At 49.5% G+C, this 22,633-nt stretch overlaps 1 protein-coding gene and 1 long non-coding RNA gene across 2 annotated transcripts in view; both read right to left on the bottom strand.

The window, feature by feature from the left end:
• Positions 1-20,898, bottom strand: part of LOC110484434 (uncharacterized) — a 31,391-nt gene extending 10,493 nt beyond the window's left edge. The window contains exons 1-2 of the mRNA XM_085562727.1: positions 20,811-20,898; positions 1,648-2,326 (exon numbers count right to left, since the gene is read on the bottom strand). Coding sequence (XP_085418853.1) covers positions 1,648-2,273 — 626 coding nt within the window. The 5' untranslated portion in view covers positions 2,274-2,326; positions 20,811-20,898. The remainder of the gene's footprint in view (positions 1-1,647; positions 2,327-20,810) is intronic.
• LOC146765078 (uncharacterized) lies at positions 15,690-20,801 on the bottom strand. Its single transcript, XR_014950308.1, has 2 exons — positions 16,770-20,801; positions 15,690-15,748 (listed from the first exon to the last, which is right to left on the bottom strand). It is a non-coding gene; the product is annotated as an uncharacterized LOC146765078 (long non-coding RNA).
• Positions 20,899-22,633: the final 1,735 nt, after the last annotated feature.

Genomic DNA, 22,633 nt, shown 5'->3' with positions numbered 1-22,633 from the left:
GTAACGTCATCCCAGAAACTCCCATCAGCATGTGGGACAATGCCCATGAAAATTCCCAGAAAATTCTCCAAATTGGTCTCAAATCCCATGCGAGGAGGGGACTGGTGACGCCAGCGCTGTCCACCAGGATGTCACTGTCCCTGATGGCATCAGAGCGGTGCCATCGCTGCAGCAGACTGGGGAGATCCTCCACGGCTTTTTGGCACCGCTGGGCCAGGGCGCGCCTGCTGGGGCCACCGGGGCCGCAGGAGCCACCACAGGGACTCAAGAGGAGGTCCTGGATGTCCCCAAGTGTCCCCAGCAGGTGATCCTTGCCCAGGCAGGCACTGGCATCCCACGGCTGCCCAAACCCGGCCACTTCGGCCACCAAGGCCTCAGGGACATTGGGGGATGCCTTCTTTGTCCCCTCCAGGATGGCCTCGATGTCCCTGAGCCGGCGCTGCAGCTCCTCGGGGAACCACCTGCCTCCTTCACACTCTTCCACCAAGCGCTCCAGCGGCCCCAGGGCCACCTGTGCCCAATGTTCCCTTCTGGTGGCCACCATGGCTTGGCTGCTGGCCACCACGGCCTCTCCCACGGCCTCGTTGGTGGCCGCAGCCATTTGGGCCTTGTGGGTGGCCCTGCCGAGGCCCTCTTTTCCCTGCCCAGGGCCACCTTCAGCTGCTGGGCTGTGGCCACCAGGCTGCTCCCAGCTGTCCTCCTGCGGGTGGCCATGTTCTGCAGGTCCCCGGCCCGGATGGCAGCGATGGCCGCGTCCCAGCGGGTGTCACGGAGCTCGGTGACATCCCAGGCCAGCAGGGCCCGGCTGTCCTCGAGCCTGACCACCAACTCCTGCCAGGCCCAGGCCGCAGCTCTCACATCGGCCCAGGTGGCCCCTGGGGTGGCCCCAAGCATGGCCAGGGCCTGGCCCAGGGAGGGGACACTACGGTGGCCCAGGGAGGCGACATCGCCCTGCTCCAGGGTCTCATGGAGACTCCAGGTGAAGTTCCTCAGGTTCCCGTGCAGGGACTCTGGGGACATGAGCTGCTGCTCGTCCCTCTGTAACCTCGTCACGGTGGCTGCCACTTCACCCAGGGTGGCCACCACATTCACCAGTGACTCCAGCTGGTAGGGGGATGCCTGGGGAGGGGACGGGGAGGTGTCAGGGACCTGGTGGCACTTGTGGCCTCCTGTGGTAGCCCCTGTGTCCTCCCAGGGTTCCCTTTGTCCCCTCCCTGGAGGGCTCTGATGTCCTCTCTGTCCCTTTGTCACCCCCTCATCCCCTCTGTCACACCCCAGCCACCCTCCACTGTCCCCTCTTCTTGCCCAGGGAGCCTTAAACTGTGTCTGTGTCTCCCACAGTTTCTGCTCAGTCAGGCCTCAGATATCGGGCCTCTTTATCAGCTCCATTGCTTTTCTCTCTGTTTTATTCCTCATGCGGGGACACCAGGGCTCTGCCCAACGGGGACACCAGGGCTCTGCCCAACGGGGGTCACTGGGGATCATCCAGCCCGGATCCTCCCATGGGGGATGGAGCTGCAGGAGGGCACGAAGCTCTTCCCTCACTCTCTTCCCTCACTCCAAGCTCTTCCCTAGCCCTCTCCCCTCACTCCAAGCTCTTCCCTAGCCCTCTTCCCTCACTTGGGGCACTCACAGGGCTTCCCTTACTGGTGCCTCCGTTGGTGTTTGGCCAAGGTTGAGCTCATGGAGAAGCTCTTCCCACACTTCCCACACTCGTAGGGCCTCTCCCCAGTGTGGATGCGCCGGTGCACGGTGAGGCTGGAGTTGCGGTTGAAGCCCTTCCTGCAGTCGGGGCAGCGGTAGGGCCTCTCCTCTGTGTGAATCCGCTCATGTAGGAGGAGATGGGTGCTGGTCTGAAACCTCTTCCCACACTGGGGACACGCGTAGGGCCTCTCCCCAGTGTGGATCCGCTGGTGTCGGATCAGGTGTGAGCTCCACCCAAAGCTCTTCCCACATTCCAAGCACTCATAGGGCCGTTCCCCAGTGTGGATCACCTGGTGCCCGATCAGGTCCGAGCTGGCTCTGAAACTCTTCCCACACTTCCCACACTCGTAGGGCCTCTCCCCAGTGTGGATCCTCTGGTGCCGGATCAGGCTGGAGCTCCAGCTGAAACCCTTCCCACATTCCAAGCACTTGTGGGGCTTCTCCCTGCCATGAGGCTTCTCCACCAGCTCCAAGCTCCAGCTGGATCTCCGCCCGCCTTCCTGGCTCAGGGGGCTCCTTCCTCCCTGCAGCTCCCTGGGCTGGGTTTGCAGCTCCTCCTCCTGCAGCATCTCCGGGGCTTTTCCTCCTCCTCCATCCAGCCACGCCCTGGCAATGACAAATCCTGGTTTGAGGGAAAAACAAGAGGGGAGACCCTTGGACTGGAGGCTCCTCCTTACCCAAGTTCATCTCAGGAAGTCATTGGGAATCTTGTGTCTGTAAGAACATCCACAACACGAAGCTTCAGCTCAAAAATCCCACAAACTTCAAGACACAGATTAGGCTCAGAAACACCAAGATTCACCTCGTGAAGATCATGGATCCATTTCCATAGTCACCTGCTGCATGTGGGGGGAGCAGCGCTCCTGGGGCTGGGGGGAGGCTGCAACTATAAGGAGTGGTGGAACCTTCTGCTGCTTCCTCTTTCTGCTCCTCCTCCTCCTCCTCTTGTGTATCTACTCTTCCTCACACTCCTCTTCCTCCTCCTATTCCTCCTCCTGCACAATCCCACCCTTTCCTGCCACTTGCATCCTTTGACCATTCTGTTCCTCAAGCCTGCTTCTCCTTCCCTTCTCCCCCTGCCCCCAGGCCCAGCACCCACTGCCGGCTCCCTCTTCCCCCCACACCCACAGCATCCCAGCGCAGGGGCAGGGATGGAGCTGGGGCAGGTCGGGCTGGGGCAGCGCTGGGCTCTCGGCCGCTCCCGCCCGCACTCGGTCCCCACTGCAGCCGCTCCCGCCAGGACAGCGCGGGGGGGCCCGGCCTTGGCGCTGCCCCACTCCCACCTCCCCAAATTCCCCTCGCGGGGCCATGGGGCCGAGGGGGGGGCGCAGGTGGGTCCAGGTGGGGAACGCGGGGAGCTGCGAGTCTGCCTGGCAACTGGTGAGTCATCAGCGCCGCGGGCTCTGATTGGCTGAGCTCGGCCTGAGCCCTGGGGCTGCAGCACAGAGGGGACACCCTGCTCCAGGGGGGATGTCCCACAAACGGGGGACCCCATGGAAGGAACAACAGGAAAGTGTCTTTACAAACAAATGCTCTGAATCTGCTCAGAGATAGGGCCAGTGATCTGTACATAAGGAAGTGACAGGAGACACCATCAGTTTCAGAAAATGTTATTAACTGATGACACAGACTGCTCCTCAGACAAGGTCCTGCTCAATTAATGAACTTCCAGAAGAAAAACAAAGCCTTAACAGAGCCATGAATATCATCTGCTGTACAATAGTGGGGTGCATATTAATGGGGGTATACAGTAGGTGGATTGGGAAGTCTGTAGCTCTCAAGTACTTCAGCCAACACAGAAAGGGAAAGGGAGATGCAGCCGGGAAAATTAGGATGAAAAGGAGGCTCTGTCCTCTAATACTTAGAGAGAGCCGATGGGGAATGTCCCATGGCCTCTCCCTTTTATTAGTAATGAAATTATTTTACAGGATTCCTCTGTCTGCTTTATGGACAGAATCCTCTGGCAATGTCAAATTTCCCACACACCCTGGGGCTCATCCCGAATTCCTTCCACTCTCCAGGGCGGCGGGCAGGGAGTGCAGCTGAAGGTGCCTCACCCACTTTGGGTGATCGGCTCTCTTGGCTGGCAGCGGCACCGGGGATTGATTGGGGACCCAGGAGTGACCAGGAGACAGACCAGTGACACATCAGGGGTGTCTGTGAAGAGTCAGCAGGGAGAGAGCACTGAAAATCTCTTCAGTGAGTGCCCTGGGATCCTCGGGGAGTGAACATGGCAGGGCACCCATGGAGGGGAGAAAAGGGAAAGCCAGGGAGGGGTCCTGGCCAAAGGGATGATGATCCCAAAATGTCTCTGAAGGGTCCCCTGGGAGAATGTTGAGGTAGTTTGCACATTCCCCCAGAGGTAATTAAGGACATGGACACCCAGGGGGGCAATAAGGGAAGTGGAGAAGGGATTTGGACAACAGGGGATGGATGGTGTTGGTGTGCTGGGAAGTGATCAGGTGAAGGGGAGTGTGCAGGAATATAGTTCAGGCAAGAAGCAGCAGGAAGAATCTATGTGGTAAGAAAATGGATGATGGCAAAGAGGAGGAACAGAAAATACTCTGGATTGGGATGTTTTCCAGCAGGGTCTTATCCTCACATTTGCCAGCTGATCCAGATACTTCCATCCCCGGTTTCCAGGAGACGAAAAGCAGGAGGTCAGGATGCCAGGGGTTTCTCTGTGGTGGCAGCGGCAGCACCGGGCGCAGAGGTGCGGCACCGGGAGCACGGGCTGGGGCCTGTGGGGAGCTGCGGGGCCGGGCCGGGGCTGTGGGGCAGCCGGGGCTCAGCGCCGGGCGCTGCCTGACCCCACCAGCCCCGGGCAGGGCCGGCAGTGGCCCCCGGCCCCCAGGAGGCTGCGGGACGCCCCGGCCGCTGCCCGGCCCCGGGGAGCTGCCGGCCCTGCCCGCCGGGGGGGCCGCCTTTGGACACTGCGGCAGGACAGGCACCGGCTCTGCCACACGGGCTGGGCAGGGACCCTGAGCACAAGGGGGAAAACAAAGGAACAGCTGGGAAATGCAGAGTGCACATGGAAGGATCAGGATTTGCTGTTCAGGATTTGCTTTGGTTCCCTGCAGAAAGGAAAGGTTTTGCAGAAAGCTCAGCAGCTCTCACAGGATGAGCACCCACAGGCAGTGACCGGGGCTGCAGGAGTGGCACAAGAAGCCCTGCAGCACTTGGGCACAAGGGCACAGCAGCTGAAGGCAAGAAGGGATGAGCAAAAGGCCAAGCTGAAGGCAAAGGCCATGGCAGAGTTCCCTCAGCCCCTGAGGGATCAACCCCAGGGCCCAAGGGGGCCCCAGTACCCAGGGCATGACGGGGTCGGCCACAAGCGCCTGGCAGAGGCATTGCCCTCCTGGCCAGGGCAGAGCCCACCCAAACAGCCCCTGGGAAGGAGTCAGGGCTCCAGCTGCAGCCCACAAGGACACTGCAAGCACAGACAGCAGCACCCTCAGCAGGAGCAAGTCCACCCCTGCATGGACATGGATTGTCAGGGCTCTCTGAGCTCCCATCCCACTGGGGACCCACCACACTGGAGCCCTGGAGAACATTCAGGCTGGGCCTGCATCCAGAGGAGGCCTCTCCTGATGGACACAGGGGCCTCTCCATCCACCCTGAATCTTACACCTAACGGGGGAAAATTGTAAAGGAATGTTTTCATTATTAAGGGAATAAATGGGAAAGCTGAACTGGTATCAATCATTTGTTCAATTGCTATTAGGAGCTGTGGGGATAGGTTTGAAATAAACTAATTTCTTTTTCTTCCTACTCTGATTGTAATTAACTAGGAAGGAATTTGATGGTGGCATTGTAATATTGTAAAAGGTGATACACAGGCTATTGCTGCTGTACCTTTGTGTCAAATGTCTGGCAAGGCCTGTGCTGAAGAGAACCCAGAGGTGTGGACAGCCCCAGAGGAAAATTTTATGTAGAGCCTCTTGAAATTACTTGGAAGCAACCAGGACAAGTGGTGTCTAAAAGCAACACCCTGTTCCAGGGGAGGGAAGGAAGGGCTCACAGCCTGGTATGGATCCTGCTAAAGGCAGGGCTTTTGGAGCCAGGGATGTCTCCCTACAGCACTCCTATCCTGCCAGTCAGGGAATCAGATGGCTCCAATGAGGACAAGAACAAGTGGTAGACAAAGCCTCTATGAAATGGCTGAATTTCCTGGCTAAACATATCTTTTGAGTATTGGGAAAAAAAAAAAAACAAAACAAAAAAAAAACAAAACAAAACAAAACAAAACAAAACAAAAAAAAAACCCACAGGCAAATGGTGGAGAAAAATATTAAATATTTCGGAAATACTGGGACTGAAGATTCCAGGTGCATTGATCCAGAGAGGGTCTGGGCAATCTCAGAAGTAACATTTCCCAGGACCAAAAAGGAGCTGAGACAATTTTGAGGATTAACAGGGAATTACACAGCCTGGATTGAGGATTCTCTGTTCCAGCCAGAACATTGTAGGACTTTTTGACCCCAGACAGCCTCCATGACGTGTTATGGAAAGGAGAAAGAGAGCAAAACTTGAGAAAATGAAAACCCAAAAATATTGATGCCTCAGCTCTGGCTCTTCAGACTCACAAAAGAAATTGGAATTGTAGGTGAATGTTCAACAGGGCCATGCCAAAGGAATTCTTGGGCCAAAATGTTTCACCCAGTGGCCACAGTGGCCTCATTGGCTGCAGAATTGTGCAGCCACAACTTCCACGGGAACCAAGGCCCAAAACCTGATGACAACAGGATCTCCAACTGTTCCAGTCTGCCATCAAGTTCAAGCTTTGATCTCCAAAGGAGCCTCGCAATGGATGAGCAGTGCTCGGTTATTACAGTGTGAAACTTGTTCAGTGGCACAGGAGGATTCAGAACTGAGCACACGGGAAGGGTTTAACCCAGCCTCCTGTTTGAACAGCCCACAGAGGGGCTGGGAAGAAACCCAGCACTGCATTCAAGTGACACAGCTCCAGACCCAGCCTGGGGGAGATTCAGGAGACATTGCCTGGCCTGAGGCAGAAAATGTGTTTCTGGATGGCTCTTCAAGGGCAGCAGAAGTGAAAAGAGTTCCAACACACGCTGTTATTGAGGAAAGGGAATCAGACAAAGCACAGGTTACCCCCCATGGTCAGCTCAACCAGCACAGCTGTGTGTGCTTGTAAGAGCCTGGCACTGAAATGCCCTGAGCAGGAAGGCTTCAATATCTTCTGGTGACACCATCTCACCTAACAGGGGGGAAAAATCAATTCTTACTGCTCAGCAACCACTGGATCACTTATTAAGGTATTTCTAAAAGACATAATTCCAACAAAAGGGATTGTGGAAGCAACAGACTCGGAGAGCAGAACTCATTTTACAGGAAAGATCCTCCAGGGGGTTATGGCAGCTTTAGGAATACAATGGGACCTCCAGAACCCCTGGCATCCCCCACAGCTCAGGCTGGGTACAAAGAATGAATGGGGAATTGAAATAAACACCTTTGGAAGCTGGGGATAGAAACCAAGATGCCATGGGTACGGCTTTTGCCACTGGCTTGGGCAAGAAGAAGAGCCAGACCTAGGGCAGATATTCAATTATTTTCCCTTGCAATTGATCTCAGGAATCCTTACCTGGTAATTCTGAACCTAGTGCAGGGTGGAGATAAGGGATGCACATTTAAAGCAGTCTGTGGCCAGAATCCTGTCTCTGGTGCAATCTCTCCCCCAGGAAGCTGGGCTGGCACAGAGCCTGCCTTGGCACTTTGCTGTTGCCAACATCCAAGCAGGACATGGGCTCTGCCTAAGGAGTGCAAAGCAGCACCACTGGTGGCCAAGTGGCGTGGCCCATGCCAAGGGGCCCCGAGGCCAGAAACAGCCGCCAGCACAGCTGAACACGGGGGGACCCCTCAGCCTGGGCTCCAGGTCTCTGCAGCCCCGGAGATTTGCACTTCCCGCCTGCAGCAGGAGGATGGGAGGCCCCCCTGAGCCTGCACTGAAGACAGCGCAGCAGCAGCCAGGGCTCCACAGCGGGGCAAGGCCCTGGGCCTGCCCCACACATCCTCTGCTGAAATCCTTGGCCTGGCCACCCTCCTTGGGCAGCTCCAGCCACCGGGGCCAGCCCTTGCTGACACTGCTGCAGCTTCAGTGCTCTCTGGGCCTGCACTGCCACAGCTGCTGGGGAGACACCGGGACAATTCCACTCTGGCTCTCACTCACACTCACACACTGCCCTGCCTGGCACTGCATCCATGGAAAATAGACCAGCTCATAGACTTGAACATTGTTAACCTTTGATTTCTCTACTCAGGCTTGCTTTGCCTTGGCCTTGGGGAAAGAAATGTTAAAGGTTTTGTTAAGGGATGTTACACCACTCAGTGGAGATGAGTTTAACATCTCAACACACTGGGAATGGCCCAAAAGAGACCCACAAAGATAACGACCAGCAGCAAAACATCAACCCCAGCAGCAAACAGCAACCAACACCTACCCCAGACACTGCCCCTGGCAGGGCTGCAGACACCTGGTCTGCAAAAGGCTGAGAAGGAAATCCAGCACTTCCCACCTCATTAACAGCACAAGCAAAGAAATCCAGGCCCAATAGGAAACCAAATACTAAAAACTGCACAACTGGAAACTACAGAACATTAAACCAGTGGATTTAGAGTCGTTCAGACTGTATCAAGTTTGGGAAAAATCAACTAAAACCCATGTGTAATGCAACGATTTTCTCTGCCCACCTGGGCTATGTGGGGATGGAATGATTTCTGTTGCACATCCTGGCCAGAATCAAGGAATGCCTTGACTCTAACACTAAACATATTGGTGGAGTTTTTCTTTTTCCTGCAGTTTCAGTGCAAAGTTTAGAGCCTTGGAGTATTTTTTGTATTACTCCTATTTCTATGTTGCCAGTTAGGTTTGGGTCAGGGATGTGAGAATGAGTTTTTACTTTGAAGAGAAGTAGAAACAACTGAATTCCCTTGGAATTTTTTTGTGTATGCTTGTGCATAGCTCTTAGAGATACCAAAATTTTGGTCCTGGCTTTTTAATACTCACCTTTAGGCTGCATTTTTGTGAAGAATGTGTATTTATGATTGGCTTTTTGCAAATGTTACAATGAATATTATATGTGTCATGTTAGAAAGTTATACTGTATTAATTCCCTTACGTATTGTGTTAAGTGTAGTTTTAGGTTACAACATAATGTTAAAATAGAGATTATGTATGTGGGGGGAGTTTTCTTTTTAGGAATGAGATGCTCCCTTCGAAGAACACCTAAATCTTCCAAAGGAGAGGAATTTATGGCTTCTGATCAGGAGAAGCTAATTTCTTCAGGCCTTGCTCAGACTTGAAGATGCCCGGGGATTAAAGGGAACAGTTGACATACAACAGAGTTTCTTGTTTAGAACAGAATGTATGCATATCCATGAAGGATGTATGAATATGCAACAAGTGTATTGGTTTAAGGGTGATTCCTTTGTTCACAAGTCATGCTTTTCTTGACTTAGTGTCCGAGAGCATCCGGATGTCCATAATTCTTTGCTTTTTATTGTCTTGTAATTGTCCTAAATCTAAACTTTATTACTCTAATTGTATTATTATTTTTATAACCATTTTATTACTATTAAACTTTTAAAATTTTAATAACCAAGTGATTGGCGTTTTTCACAATTTTGGTAGCAGAGGATTGTTGCTAACACCTCTCTGCCGGTGCCTTAGGAGACTCAGTGAAAAGACGCATCCTGCCCTGGTTGGGCAGCTTCGCTCTGTTCCCCTGGTGTGTGACTGACAGACAGACACAGGTTTTGATCCAGGGACAAAAGGAGACAATAAAACAAAGAAAAGGGAAAGGATTCCCTAAAACCACGGTAATTAGTCCCTAAGATTAATGTGTACATGAAGAACAAAGACCTAAGGAAAGAGGATAGGTGAGTATTTGTTGGGATGGGGTGGATAAGGGGGGAATGAATGCGCGTGAATGAGAGGTGAGCTGGTTATCCCAGACTTGCCAAATGAGAGCGGAGTCTCCCATGCTGCCTTTCCGTCTTTTTCGCGAGAAAAGCGGCCAGTAAAGAGACGAGGCATGTGAAAACAAGAGTGAGAGAAACCCCCCTGGGGAAACTGGGACTGGGTCTCTGGGAAGAAGTGGGACACCTTGGTGGGGGGGGATAGAAAATTTTAAAAAAATAAAAGGGTAAAAAAGAGACGGTCTTCCTTGGAGGGTCATTAATTTGCTCAGTTTAGGGATTAATATCCTGAGAGCACTCAGGGTTGCTGGGTTGAGGGATTAACATCCTAAGAGCACTCAGGGTTGCCGGATCGAAGGATATCCAAGAGAATCTGGGGTTGTGGCTGGATTGAGGGATATCCAAGAACACCGGAACTGGCCAGTAACACCTAAAAGTGTAATAGGTGTGTTAAAATTCTGCAGAATCACCGGACATCTAGGATTAATAGACATCCAGGATGAAACCTGCTGGGTTGATGGATAAGGGTTACAGTCCAAGAGCACTCAGAATAAATGTAGATATGTAGATATGCAATATAAATTGTTTGAAAGTAAAAGGTACCTTGTTGTTGAACGTGAGAGTGAGTAAAAAATAAGAGTGAGCGTGAGCAAATGAAAAGTACATATAACACTATTGTGAAGTCAAGAAGTATGAATGAACAGGCTTGAGGGTGTCAATGTGTGTGAGAGTGAGAGATAAAGGTGAGTAAATGTAGATGAATGGAAGTATATGTAATGTAGATTGTTTATTTTCATCTCTACTTTATTTCCTTGAAGGAAGGTGGATGATTTTGAATGAGATTGTGTTAAATGATATTGTGAGAAAAAGGACTTTTTGTGTAGTTGAATGAGGGTGGTAATTCAGGTTGTTAGAGAAAGTGGGAAACAAAGGCATGGAATGACTAGGTAAGATTTTGGAAAATGGGACTAAAAACGTGTAAAAAAGAAGACAAAGGGAAAGAAAAGGGAGGGGAACAAGAGGGGAAAAGAGGAAAAGGAGTGGGATCCTTCACAGGTTTTGCCCCCTCCGCCCCTGTTCACGCCCGCTTCGGCCCCGCCTGCCCCGGTGCCGGCGCCTGTCCCGGCTCCCGGCTCGCCGCCCGCTCCTGCCCCGCTCCCGTCCCAGGCGCGGGTTCGCTGCTCTCAGCGGCTGCTCCTGCCCCGGTTCCCGTCCCGGCTGTGGGTCCACCGCCCACAGCGGCCGCTCTGCCGGTCCCGCCCCGCCGCAGCGCTCCCGGTCCCGCCCCGCCGCCCGCAGCCTCTGTGCCCGGCCCCGTCCCGCTGCTCGCGGCTGCCCGGCCGGCCCCGGCCCCGGCCCGCCCGGCTGCTCCGCCCGCCGGGCTCTCGGCGCTCCCGCCCGGCCCATCCCGGGGCTCCTCCTGCGGCTGATTCCTCTGCCCCAGCCCCGGCGACTCTGCCCGTCCCGGCTGCGCTGGGCACCGCCGCTGCTGCTTTGCCTCTGCCGGGAGCACCGGCCCAGCCGCCCCTAACCACGGGCGGGCCGATCTCGCTCCCGGCTGGTACCCCCGGCACTGCCCCTCCTGCGGCGGCTCCGGCAGCACACCCTGCCCGGGCTCCGCCTTTGGAGGACCAGGGCTGGGCGCTGGGCCCTGCCCTCAGCCCCTTCCTGCCCGGAGCTCCGTTCCCCGGGAACCGCAGCCCCAGCTCCGAGAAACTCTTTCTGTCTGGAGGACGCCCCTTATAGGAACACAGGAAGTTCAGTTAGGAGGCAACATTCTCCGGACTCTTCCTCACAGCACGGGAGAAAGGCTATAGAAAGAGACTGGGTTAAAGGAATGGATCTATTTCCACTAAGAGAGGTCCCGATGGGAGGGGGTGGAGCCGGCTTTGTGAATGCTCCTTTGACTTCTTCTGGGGTCAGGAATTTTAAAAAGGAAATCAAAGGGATTTTGGAGGATCTCATAAGCACTGCTGAACAATTAGACCAATTTTTAGGTTCAAACATTTATATTTGGGAAGAAATGTGGTCGATAATAAAGATACTATTTTCTTAAGAAGAAAGGCAAATGATCAGAATTGCAGGCATAAAAGTCTGGACTAAAGAAAATCCACAGGGCCCCCCGAGGAGGGCAAATGCCAACCGCGCCTCCTGAGTGGGGTCAAAATTATGAGGAGGGGAGAAAACACATGAATGAGTATCAAATTTGATTGTCGGGGGAATAGGGGGGCAGCATCTCGAGGGCAAAGTGCTGAGGGGACTTTTGGGGCACAGCAGGGGATGGGGGAGGCTCCGGCTGAGTGGTTGGACAGACTTGGGAGAAATAGGAGGCAGTGTTCCAGAGTGGATCCTGAGACTGATGTGAAAAAAGCTTTGTTAAGGATTAACTTTGTGCTTGGCCAGATAATGGAAAAAATTGAAGATTGGCATGACAGATTATTAGATGATTCATTAAAGGAAGCTCAGAAAGTCTGTGGCCAAAGCCAAACTAAAAGCAAAGATTGTGGCAGTCACCATGCGAGGAAACGATTGCAAGAAAGCAATAAAAAACCCACAGGCCCTATTCCTAGATATGATAGTGGTAGAGACAGGGGAACAGGAAAGAATAAAATCCCAGTGCAACCAAAGTTTCAGAAATATTGTAAGAATGTCTACTTTTACTGTAAGGGCAAAGGTCATTATAAGAGAGATTGTCCTAAGAGGGTAACAGATCTGAGAATTTGTAAAGAGATGGGCACCGAAGAAGAATAAGGATGTCAGAGGCTCTATTTTTTAAGGGGACAGATACCATGTAAAGCCTATGATAGCTTTAAAAGTCGTTCCCCAAGAAGAAAAATTGGAGTTTGTGGTAGACACAAGGGCAGAAATAACTTTTCTGTTAAATATTCCATAAGATTATAGTGTAAGCATAGATACTGTAAAAGTAACAGGAGCAAAAGGAGAGAGTTCCACAGTACCCGTTATTAAAAATGTGGTAATAGAGGGAGAAACTAGATTTTGGATGAGGGATGTTTTCTTGGTCCCAGGGGCAGGTAGCAATTTATTGGGACGAGATTTACAAGTGAAATTAGGAATAGGGGTTGTTCCAAAAGAATGGAAGATGACAGCTAGACTTTTAAAACTAGGCCAGGAGGATGGAAGAAGAATTAACAAGGAAGTTTGGGCTGGGGAGGGAAATAGGGGAAGATTAAATATTGACCCCATAAAGATTACAACTGAGGAAAAAAAATTGTCCCATGTGTACGGCAGTATCCTATATCTTTAGAAGGACAGGAATGTTTAAAGCCAGTAATAGAAGGACTAATAAAGGATGGACATTAGAACCTTGTATGTCTCCCCATAATACCCCAATACTCCCAGTAAAGAAGCCTGATGGGAGCTATAGACTGGTACAAGACTTAAGGGAGGTTAACAAAGGAACTCAGACCCGCTATCCAGTGGTACCAAATCCTTATACTCTTTTAAGTAAAGTTCCTCCCCAGCATCAGTGGTTTAGTGTAGTGGACCTTAAAGATCCCTTTTGGGCTTGCCCATTAGCCCAGGAGAGCAAGTAATCTTTGCTTTTGAATGGAAGGACCCACTAACTGGAGAAAACAGCAATTAAGATGGACAAAACTACCACAGGGGCTTACAGAATCCCCAGACTTATTTGGACAAGCTTTAGAAACAATACTACAAACTTTCCCCACTCCCCCTGAAATACAAATTATCCAATATGTGGATAATCTTTTACTTTCTGGGGAAGCTGAAGCTGAAGTTAGAGAGGCTACTATAAAGCTTTTGAATTTTTTTGGGGAAAAAGGATTAAGGGTATCAAAAGGGAAGCTGCAATTTGTAGAATCAGAGGTAAAATATCTTGGACACTTGCTTAGTAAGGGTAGTTGGAAGCTCAACCCTGACTGAAACACAGGGATTCTATCCCTTCCCCCTCCCTCTTCAAAGGGGAAAATCAGAAAGATACTCAGATTATTGGGATATTATAGATTGTGGATTGAAGGATATACACAGACAGTAAAATTTTTGAATAAAAAAAATTGACAGAGGGAGATGATATAAAATGGATCAAAAAGGATAATGAAAAATTAAGAAAAAAGAAGTTAAAACTAGCCCCAATATCAACTTTAAGCTTACCTTCACTAGCAAAACCCTTTCATTTGTATGTAAATGAAAAAAAAGGGGTAGCTCATAGGGTTTTGTTTCAAGAGTGGGGAGGAGTAAAGAGACCTGTGGCTTATTTATCAAAGATGTGGGATCCAGTAAACCAAGGCTGGCCAGTGTGTATTCAAGCTATAGCAGCTACTGCAATCCTAGTAGAGGAAAGTCATAAACTGACTTCTAGAGGTAAATTAATTGTGTGCACACCTCATGCAGTACTAAATTTCTTCCAATTTGCTTTGTGATTTTTATCTTGAAATACATAACTTACTGTACTCTAGGATTGAAAAACTAGTTTACAGCTGTGACATAGCAAAACCTGCTATTAATTTGAGTCAATGCAGGCTGTTCAATCAAGTCTTCTCAGTGTGTAAAGTTAAACTAAAGGTAACACCAGCTGCTTGGTAGGTCAAGCAAACAATTTTCCTTCCAACCAGTCCCTTTTCATGTACCCAAATGTGCTTTGCTTTCTTAGTTTTTTTTGTTTTGTTTGTTTGCTAGTTTTTCTGGAAGTGCTAAATACTTGCAGTGTATCTAGAAGAGCAAATAAAATTGTGCATACAAAACACTTGTAAAAAAATAGGGCTCATTTTTTCCCAGAATGGGAGGTGGCTACATATAGAAAAGGGAAACTACAAAGCTAGATGAAGAAAAAGTTTCAGTATCTTCTAATGTAAACAATTTGTTACTTCCAGCATCACAGTGGGTGTGTGACACACACATATGAAAAAGATGGTGAGGGAGATCTCTGTTTACTACAGTTTCCTATTTCTTGAATGAGTTAGAGAGCTATGAAGCAATTGTGATTCCTTGTGTGGATTACCCAGGCCTGCAGGGAGGGCTGGGCCATGATTCCCTCTGTGCTGCAGGCAGCCCTGCAGCGTGGCAGCAGTGGCTTGCCTCTGGTGAGTTTGCAGGCAGGGTGCTCCAGCACTGCAGTGCTCAGGGGCAGTTTCCTATTTTGACACCAAAGCTTAAATTCAAGAGTGCCTCTTCCCATCCAGTTATTGTTTGTACTGTAAGAACCTCTTCAGAGAGTGTCTCCTGGCAGTCAAAAAGAGAGTATTGCAGAGATAAATTCCTTACTTGCTGTCTCCCCCACTGTATCCACATTTTGTCTATTCCCTCTTCAAATTATAGATTTGTAAAACTCATGCTCTGTGACCTCAGATGCCCTTCCCAAATCAAACCTTGGCTTCTTTGCAAATTATATTGCACTAACAAGCATTGCCTTAATTTTTTTATTGCAGGCAAGATCACTTCAGAAGTAAGTTTTTGTTTACCTTGTTCCTACAACCCTTTCAAGCTTGTGAATGGAAAATTGTGACAGCAAAATAAGTCTTTAGTTTTAGCACTGTCAGCTGTGGGTAGCTGGTAGCCCTTGGTGGAGGGTGCCGTGAATTAAAGGCCTGCAGAACACACATAACAAAAGTAATTAAATTTGTAAGGAAGTTGAAAAAGGAGGGAGAAGTGATTGGCAGACTCACCTCTCCAGGATGTAGGACTAATGTTAGAAAGTGGACTGATATTGGAATGTGGATGTTGAAATGTGAAAAGAGAAAAAGAGGGCGAAACAGAGAGAAAGGGAGAAGAGAGAAGAAGAGAGAAAAAGAGAAAGAGAGAGAAAGGGAAAGAGAGAGAAAGAGAAAGAGCGAAATACAACCCAAAGTCCCCATACCGTAGCTATTTGTAAGTTCTCCCCCATTCCTGCTAGACAGAGTGACAACAAGGGGAGGGGAGTGAGGAAGTACAGTCAAAGGCAAAGCTGTGAAAAAGAGGGAGAGCTGGACCACCAATAGAGATAAGATCAAAGCAGAGATAGCTGACTCTCACAATGTGCTTTATTTTTTTAAACAAGACTTCTTTTTTTTCCTTCTGATTTTTGTTGTTAAGGAAAGGAGGCTTTTGTTCTGAAGAATGGGTCTGTAAGACTAAAACAGTTGGATGTTGCCTAAAAAGCAAAAAACCAAGAGATGTGATACATCTTGTGTTAAATTTGGGCTAGTCTTTTTTTATTTAACTAATTATAGCTCACAAGAAGAAGAATTGGCCTCTGCAGCAATTAGCACAGCTGGATACAAGAAGAAGAAGCAGCTATAGAAAAAGTTTTTAGTTAAACCCAGAAAGTTTTGAACAAAACTAATGGTGAAAGTTAATGCAGTATTGTTTTTCTTTTAACACTGTGTTATTAAGAAGTCCTTTCCAGGTACTACTAAAGCAGCAATCCCAACCATGGAAAAGAGGGTGAATTCATGCCAGCAAAATAAAAGAATTTGTGAAGAAACGTGAGGAATGGACTATCACATCTAAACCGGGTGATACCAAATTGACTTTCAACCAGGACTGGGTGGTAATGGTTTGGGAAGACCCAAATGATCCAAGGCAGGTACAAAGAATAACACCTAACTGAGAAATAAGGCAAAGCTTGCATCACTGGTTCTAAGCCCTGCCTGAATAAGCCCTGAGACGTCTCCGACACCTCCTTGGCAGAGGAACACTGACAATTCAAACAGGAGGATCGGGAGTGTTTGAGTCAAAGAGTCCTTATAGTCTGGCCTTAGCCTGTGACTTGTACAGGCAAGAAGGGAAATTGCCATTAATACTATGCTGTATACTTTATTTGATTCATCCCCATATTGGACATGGCAGCTGGGTTATAAGTGAATGTTTAAATTATGAGAATAATTGGCATTGTAGTTCACAAAATCTATGTTCTCGTGGCAAGAAGTATTGAGTACTGAATCAATCCCCTATACAGAAAGACCTCAAAAACTGAAGTAATAAATTGCTTTTGTAGATGGGGATTATCAATGCCTGTGGACTGAGAGATACCTGAGGAATGGTGGAAAACCACAGTTAAAAGGTGTCAAAAACAATTTGCCTGGAAATGAGTAATAAAGGAGTGACAAGGGAAACAGAGGGCAAGCCTGGATTGAGCACTGTACTCTCACCAGCGAGAAGATCACACGTACCTGCTGTGGGCAGCAGCCCCCCAGGCAGGGGAGGTGGGGGTATAAGCCACGCCAGACCTCTGTCATTCCTGTTTCTGTCTCTCATTTGTTGTCTTTTCCCTTCTGAGATAGCAGCAAGATCGTGTCACAAATGCTACAGAAAGTATCACATGGAAAGAAACCAAAGTTCCTTTTTGTTACACACACCCATGTCAACAGGCACTGTTATAACCCATCCAAATTAAGTACCTGCAGGAAAAAGGGGGAAAATTATCACATTACAAAGAACTTAGGGAAAAGTAGTAATACTTGGGGCATGGAATGTCCAAAAGGAGAGAGATGGATTTGTTTTACATTTGATCTTAGAAATATAGTCCAAGATTCAGTAAAGAGACAGTAAAAAAAAAAGGTAAAACAAGCACAGCAGTCTAGCTCTGTGTTAACCCCAAATTATATCCTGAGTCATATTAAATTACTCCAAGCAGTTATAGAGAAGATAATAAACAAAGCTGCTCAGGCATTGGAATTAATATGGAGTCTGCAAAGCCAAACATCACCTGCAGTGCATTAAAATAGGTTGGCTTTACGCTATTTATTGGCTAAAGAATGGGGTGTACAGATTGTTGAAAATAGATGGCAATGAGGATGTCATCCTGGAAAAAACAAAGGATATCAGAAAAAAATTATGACCCAGGTATCAGTCCAAAAATGGAAAAAAAACGTTAAAAACTAGCAGGTGGGGAAATGTATTGAGAATGGGATGGTGGAAGAAATTAGGATTCTTCCTTTTATGTGTTACAAGTGTTTTGATATTTCTTCTTTGTTTAATCCCATGTTTTATTTGATTACCAACAGAGTCCAAAGAATGCAAGAGGACAGGAAATATTCTTTATAAATCATTTGGCTTGAGCAGTAAGAGGTGGGATTGTGAAAAATGCATATTTATGATTGGCTTTTCACAAATGTTACAATGAATATTATATGTGTCATGTTAGAAAGTTATGCTGTATTAATTCCCTTACATATTGTGTTAAGTGTAGTTTTAGGTTACAACATAATGTTAAAATAGAGATTATGTATGTGGGGGGAGTTTTCTTTTTAGGAATGAGATGCTCCCTTCGAAGAACACCTAAATCTTCCAAAGGAGAGGAATTTATGGCTTCTGATCAGGAGAAGCTAATTTCTTCAGGCCTTGCTCAGACTTGAAGACGCCAGGGGATTAAAGGGAACAGTTGACATACAACAGAGTTTCTTGTTTAGAATAGGATGTATGCATAACCATGAAGGATGTATGAATATGCAACAAGTGTCTTGGTTTAAGGGTGATTCCTTTGTTCACAAGTCAAGCTTTTCTTGACTTAGTGTCCGAGAGCATCTGGACGTCTGTAATTCTTTGCTTTTTTTGTCTTCTAATTGTCCTAACTCTAATTGTATTATTATTTTTAAAACCATTTTATTATTATTGAACTTTTAAAATTTTAAAAACCAAGTGATTAGAGTTTTTCAAAATTATCAAAACTAGATGAGATTTAAAGGTGACCCTTTAACTCATAAACAATAAATAGATGATTTGAAGGAAAAAAAAAAATAGCAGCAGGTTGTGGGGGGGGCACAACTGTGGCTGCTGAAGGCTGCTGTGGAAGAGAAGCTGCATTCCAGGCACCCAGGAGGAGCTTCAGAAATGCAAATTAACACTGCTGGGGCAAAGTGGGGACAATGTACCTGGCTCTTCTTTCCTGGGGCAGGAATTGGCTGATTCCCTCTGCCCCTCACCCCGAGCTCTGCCTGCTTGCATGGATGGAATCTGCACAGCTGAAGGCAGAGCCCATGCTGAGGATCTCTGACTCTGCAACAGAAATGGCTGAAGCTGCAAAGGGAAACAGCAAATGGAGAATGTTGTGAAAAATTCACTAAAATAAGGGGGGGATCATCTCTCTGCCCACTCCAACATCTCCTGTCACTGTCTGTGCTGTACAGGGTGTATCAGAGCACTGGGGGTTTTGCTATAACAAGTTCAGGGAAATCAGTTGGAATTCAAGTATATGATGAAGGAGTAAGAAAAAAAATGGTCAATTGATACAGCCCCAGCTTGAGGGAGCGCCCAAACATGGGGAAAAGATGAAGGGCCACCAGAACAAATCCTACAACACCATGGACCAGCCCCTGGGAACCAAAATGATTTTGTGAAAAATGCATGTTATATGGCTCTATGCAGATAGTTACTATATGTATTATGTTATATTGATAACTTGTGCTGTATTAACATTTTAATAGTATGGTAAGCGTAGCTTTCTAGATAAAATGAAGCTTTAGTAGTTAAAAGAGAAAATATGCATGTGTGTGTGTGTGTGTGGGGGGGGGGGGGGGGTTAAGGAATGAGAACACCTAAATTTGCTCAAGGAACACCTAAATTCTCCAAAGAGCAATTTATGGATTTCTTACTAGAAGAAGCTAATTTCTTCAGGCCATGCTCAGACTGGAAGATGCCGTGGGGATGAAAAAAAAACAGATGACATACAACAGACAGAGTTTCTTGTTTTAAAAAGAGTGTATGCATAACCATGAAGGATATATGAATATGCAACAGTGTATTTTTTTAGGGGTGATTCCTTAATTCACAAGGTATGCTTGTTGGGGCTTAAGTGCCCAAGACAGCATCCAGACATCTGTAAGTCTTTGTTTTTATTGTCTTGTAATCATCCTAACTCTAAATTTTAATTAGTCTAATTGTATTCCTACTTTTAGAACCATTTCACTATTATTAAACTTCTAACATTTAAAAACCAAGTGATTGGCATTTCTCACAAATTCATATCAGGAGACAGAGAACCCATTTATCATTTCAATGGCATCATTACATTACAAGCTGTCCTCCAAATAAGAACCAACCAGACAACTCCAGCTCCTGACCTTCCTGCCAACCAAGCCACTGAAATGAGGAACACAACATTTCACCAGGGGATGGGATCAGAGTATCTGTTAGCAGAAAAAGGAGGAGTTTCTGGAAAACTAAGTGACTCAAACTGATGTTGGCAAAGAGATGACAAGAGAAAACTGCTAAAAAAGATAACAAAAGAAATAGGAGAGCAGTTTATGTATTGGTCCAAGCATGGAAAGGATGGGAATGGGACACGGTTCCCTGGCTCCCTGGCACACCAGTGGTTAAACGAATGCTGTTCTCCTCTTCTGTGCTGCAGCAACTCTCATCTTTTTACCATGCTCCACACCTTGGCAGTGCAGCTCATCCAGCAGCTGAGCCAGGGGATGCAGGTGGCAGCCAGGCCTCCTGACCCACAAACGGCTACAAAAGGACAGGGAATGAGGGCACCGAGAATAATCCCAAAACCAAAGAGGACCCAGGAAGGACAAAACAGAGTCAAGGAGTGAATCTACCTGGAGATAGGGCCGGGCACTTGTAGATAAGGGGAGAAACATTCAGTTCCAATAAATGTTACAAATTGACTCAGACAGCTGCTCAAAGTCCCGCCACATTGCTGGACTTCGAGGAGAAGAACAAAGACTTAACAGAGCCATTAATATCGGCTGATATACAAAAGGAGGGTGCACATTAACGAGGAGAGGCAGCAGGCGCATCGGGAAGTCGGAACCTTCCAAGGAACTCAGCCGGTGGGCAAAGGCAGAGGGAGATGCGGCCGGGAAAATAAGGATAAAAAGGAGGCTGCGGACTACAAGCACGGCAGAGAGCGCACGGCAAATGCCCCACGGCCTCTGCCCCTGCTCGGCAATAAAGTCACTTTTGCAGGACTCCTCGCTCTCCTCCGGGCACACAAACCTCCGGCGACGGGAATTTCCCCGCCCGCTCCCGGCCGCGGGGCAGCCCCTCTGTCCTACCCACAGCAGCCGGGCCGAGCCAGCGCTGCTCCGGCAGCGGCTCCTGCCCGGCCCCGGCGGGAAGGAGACCGCGGGCAGCCGCTCCCGCAGCGCCCTCAGCCCGGGGCCGGCACGGGCCGGACACGGCACCGGCGAGCCGCCGGAGCCCCCTGCCGCCCCCTCCGCCCGCAGCCAGCCCCGAGCCCCCGCAGAGTCCAGCGCGGCTCCCACCTGCGCCGGGGCCGCCTCCGAGCTCCGCCGCCGCCGCCTCACCGCGCTCCGGCCGCTGCCGCCGCTGCCGGGCCCGCACAGCCGCTCGGCCAATGGCGGCGCTGGGCGGCCACGGCCGCCCTCAGCCCGCCGCCGGGGCCGCACCGCGCCCCGCTCCCACCAATCAGCGCGCCGCGCCCCGCTCCCACCAATCAGCGCGCCGCAACCGCGACTGACGGCACCGGCGGCCAATGGCAGCGAGCTCGGGGCGGGCTCTGCGCACGGCCCCGACTCGCCCCGCGCTCTCGGCGCCCCCGGGCAGCGTGAGGGGAAAGCCGGAGATGAGGAACAGCCTCGGCACGGGCCCGGGCCTGAGCCGGGATTGAGCTGCCCACACAAACAAACTTCTCCGCGCCTCCCGCCACGGCTTTCCCGGCCCTGCGCCTTCCGTGCCTCCGCCTCTGCGGGAAGCCCAGGAGCCTCGCTTCTCCTGCCCCTCGTTAGCGCATCAGTGCTTGGCTTTGATTTCCCCCAAAAAGGGAAACCTGCCCGAAGCCCTGTGGGTGGGTGGGGCAGGGGAGAGATTTCTGGCAGAAAACTCCAAAGACTCGGAGCAGGAGAAGGAGAAGTCAGTGCAGACCCTTGAATGCAGCTTTCCCCACGCCTCCCTGCTCCCAGCTGCACCTCCTCCCCCGGCAGGGCAGGAGACAGGGAATGGGGCCATGCTCAGCTCATCCCCCGGGGCTTCTCCCTCTGCTCAGGGACAGGAGTCGTTCCCTGCTGCACCCTGCGCTCTCTCCCGGCGGAGACTTCTCCAGGAACTTCTCGGAGCGGAGTCCATCCCCTGGGGCACAGCCCCCTCCGAGTGCTTCAGCGTGGGTCACTGTACCACGGGCTCAGTCCTGCCAGGACTTGCTGCTCCAGCGGGGCCCCTCTGCCCGCGGGCTCACAGCCTCCTCTTGTTATGAGTGAGCACAAGAGGCCATCTGATCCGACTAACAGAATTTATTTAAATTCATTTAATAGAGTATATGGGAGCGAAAGCAAAGCAGCGCTGGGCGACAGAGGGGAGCCACCGCTCCACCAAACTGCCGCGCTTGTGATCCCCAGTACGCTCTTTTATCTTTCTCCTTAGTTCACTCGTTTCTTCTGCGCAGTCGCATTCTGTTGCTAGGTGGTCGTTTTCTGCCTCCTGATGGTCGTGGGATGAAGGCTGGTTGCCTTCCTCACAGGTGTCCTTTGATCTGGGGATTCTCACAGTCTCAAGAATACTTGTTATCTTAGGAATGCGTGTTATCAGTTAAGCAATGCAAAGCCTATTGCCTACTACCGCTGTAAAAGCTTAGGAATGCGTGTTATCAGCAATTCACAGCCTATTGCCTACTACCGCTGTAAAAACAAATTTCCTTACGTTATATCCTTGAAACAAATTAACATCTGCAGCTACATCGAACAAAAAGGTCACCCTTCTCTTACACTCTCAGGCATCGCCGAGCTCCAGTCCGGCTCCTCCAGGGGCTGCAGGGGATCTCTGCATCCCCATGGACCTGAAGGGGGATCTCCGCAGCCCCATTGTAATATATGTTATGGAATAATTTGTGCTTATGTAAAATATACATCAAGTCAGTTGTGCTTGTAGAAAAAGATTCTTAAAGTTTTATATGACCAGTGGCTGCAGCCGGGGCTGGAGAAACCACAGCTGGAAGAGAAAGAAAGACCTAATTTACAAATGAAAAAAGGTAGCTGGGTGCAGAGATGGGCTCTTTCCGGGGACAATCCAGGAGACACTCAACGTCTAACCCCTGGTCTGCCGGGGAGCCAGGAAACCAGGCACACGGGCATCC

This window comes from Lonchura striata, chromosome 28 (assembly GCF_050655825.1).
Source record: "Lonchura striata isolate lonStrDom1 chromosome 28, ASM5065582v1, whole genome shotgun sequence".
NCBI lineage: Eukaryota > Metazoa > Chordata > Aves > Passeriformes > Estrildidae > Lonchura > Lonchura striata.
This window is presented reverse-complemented; position numbering and strand designations above follow the sequence as displayed.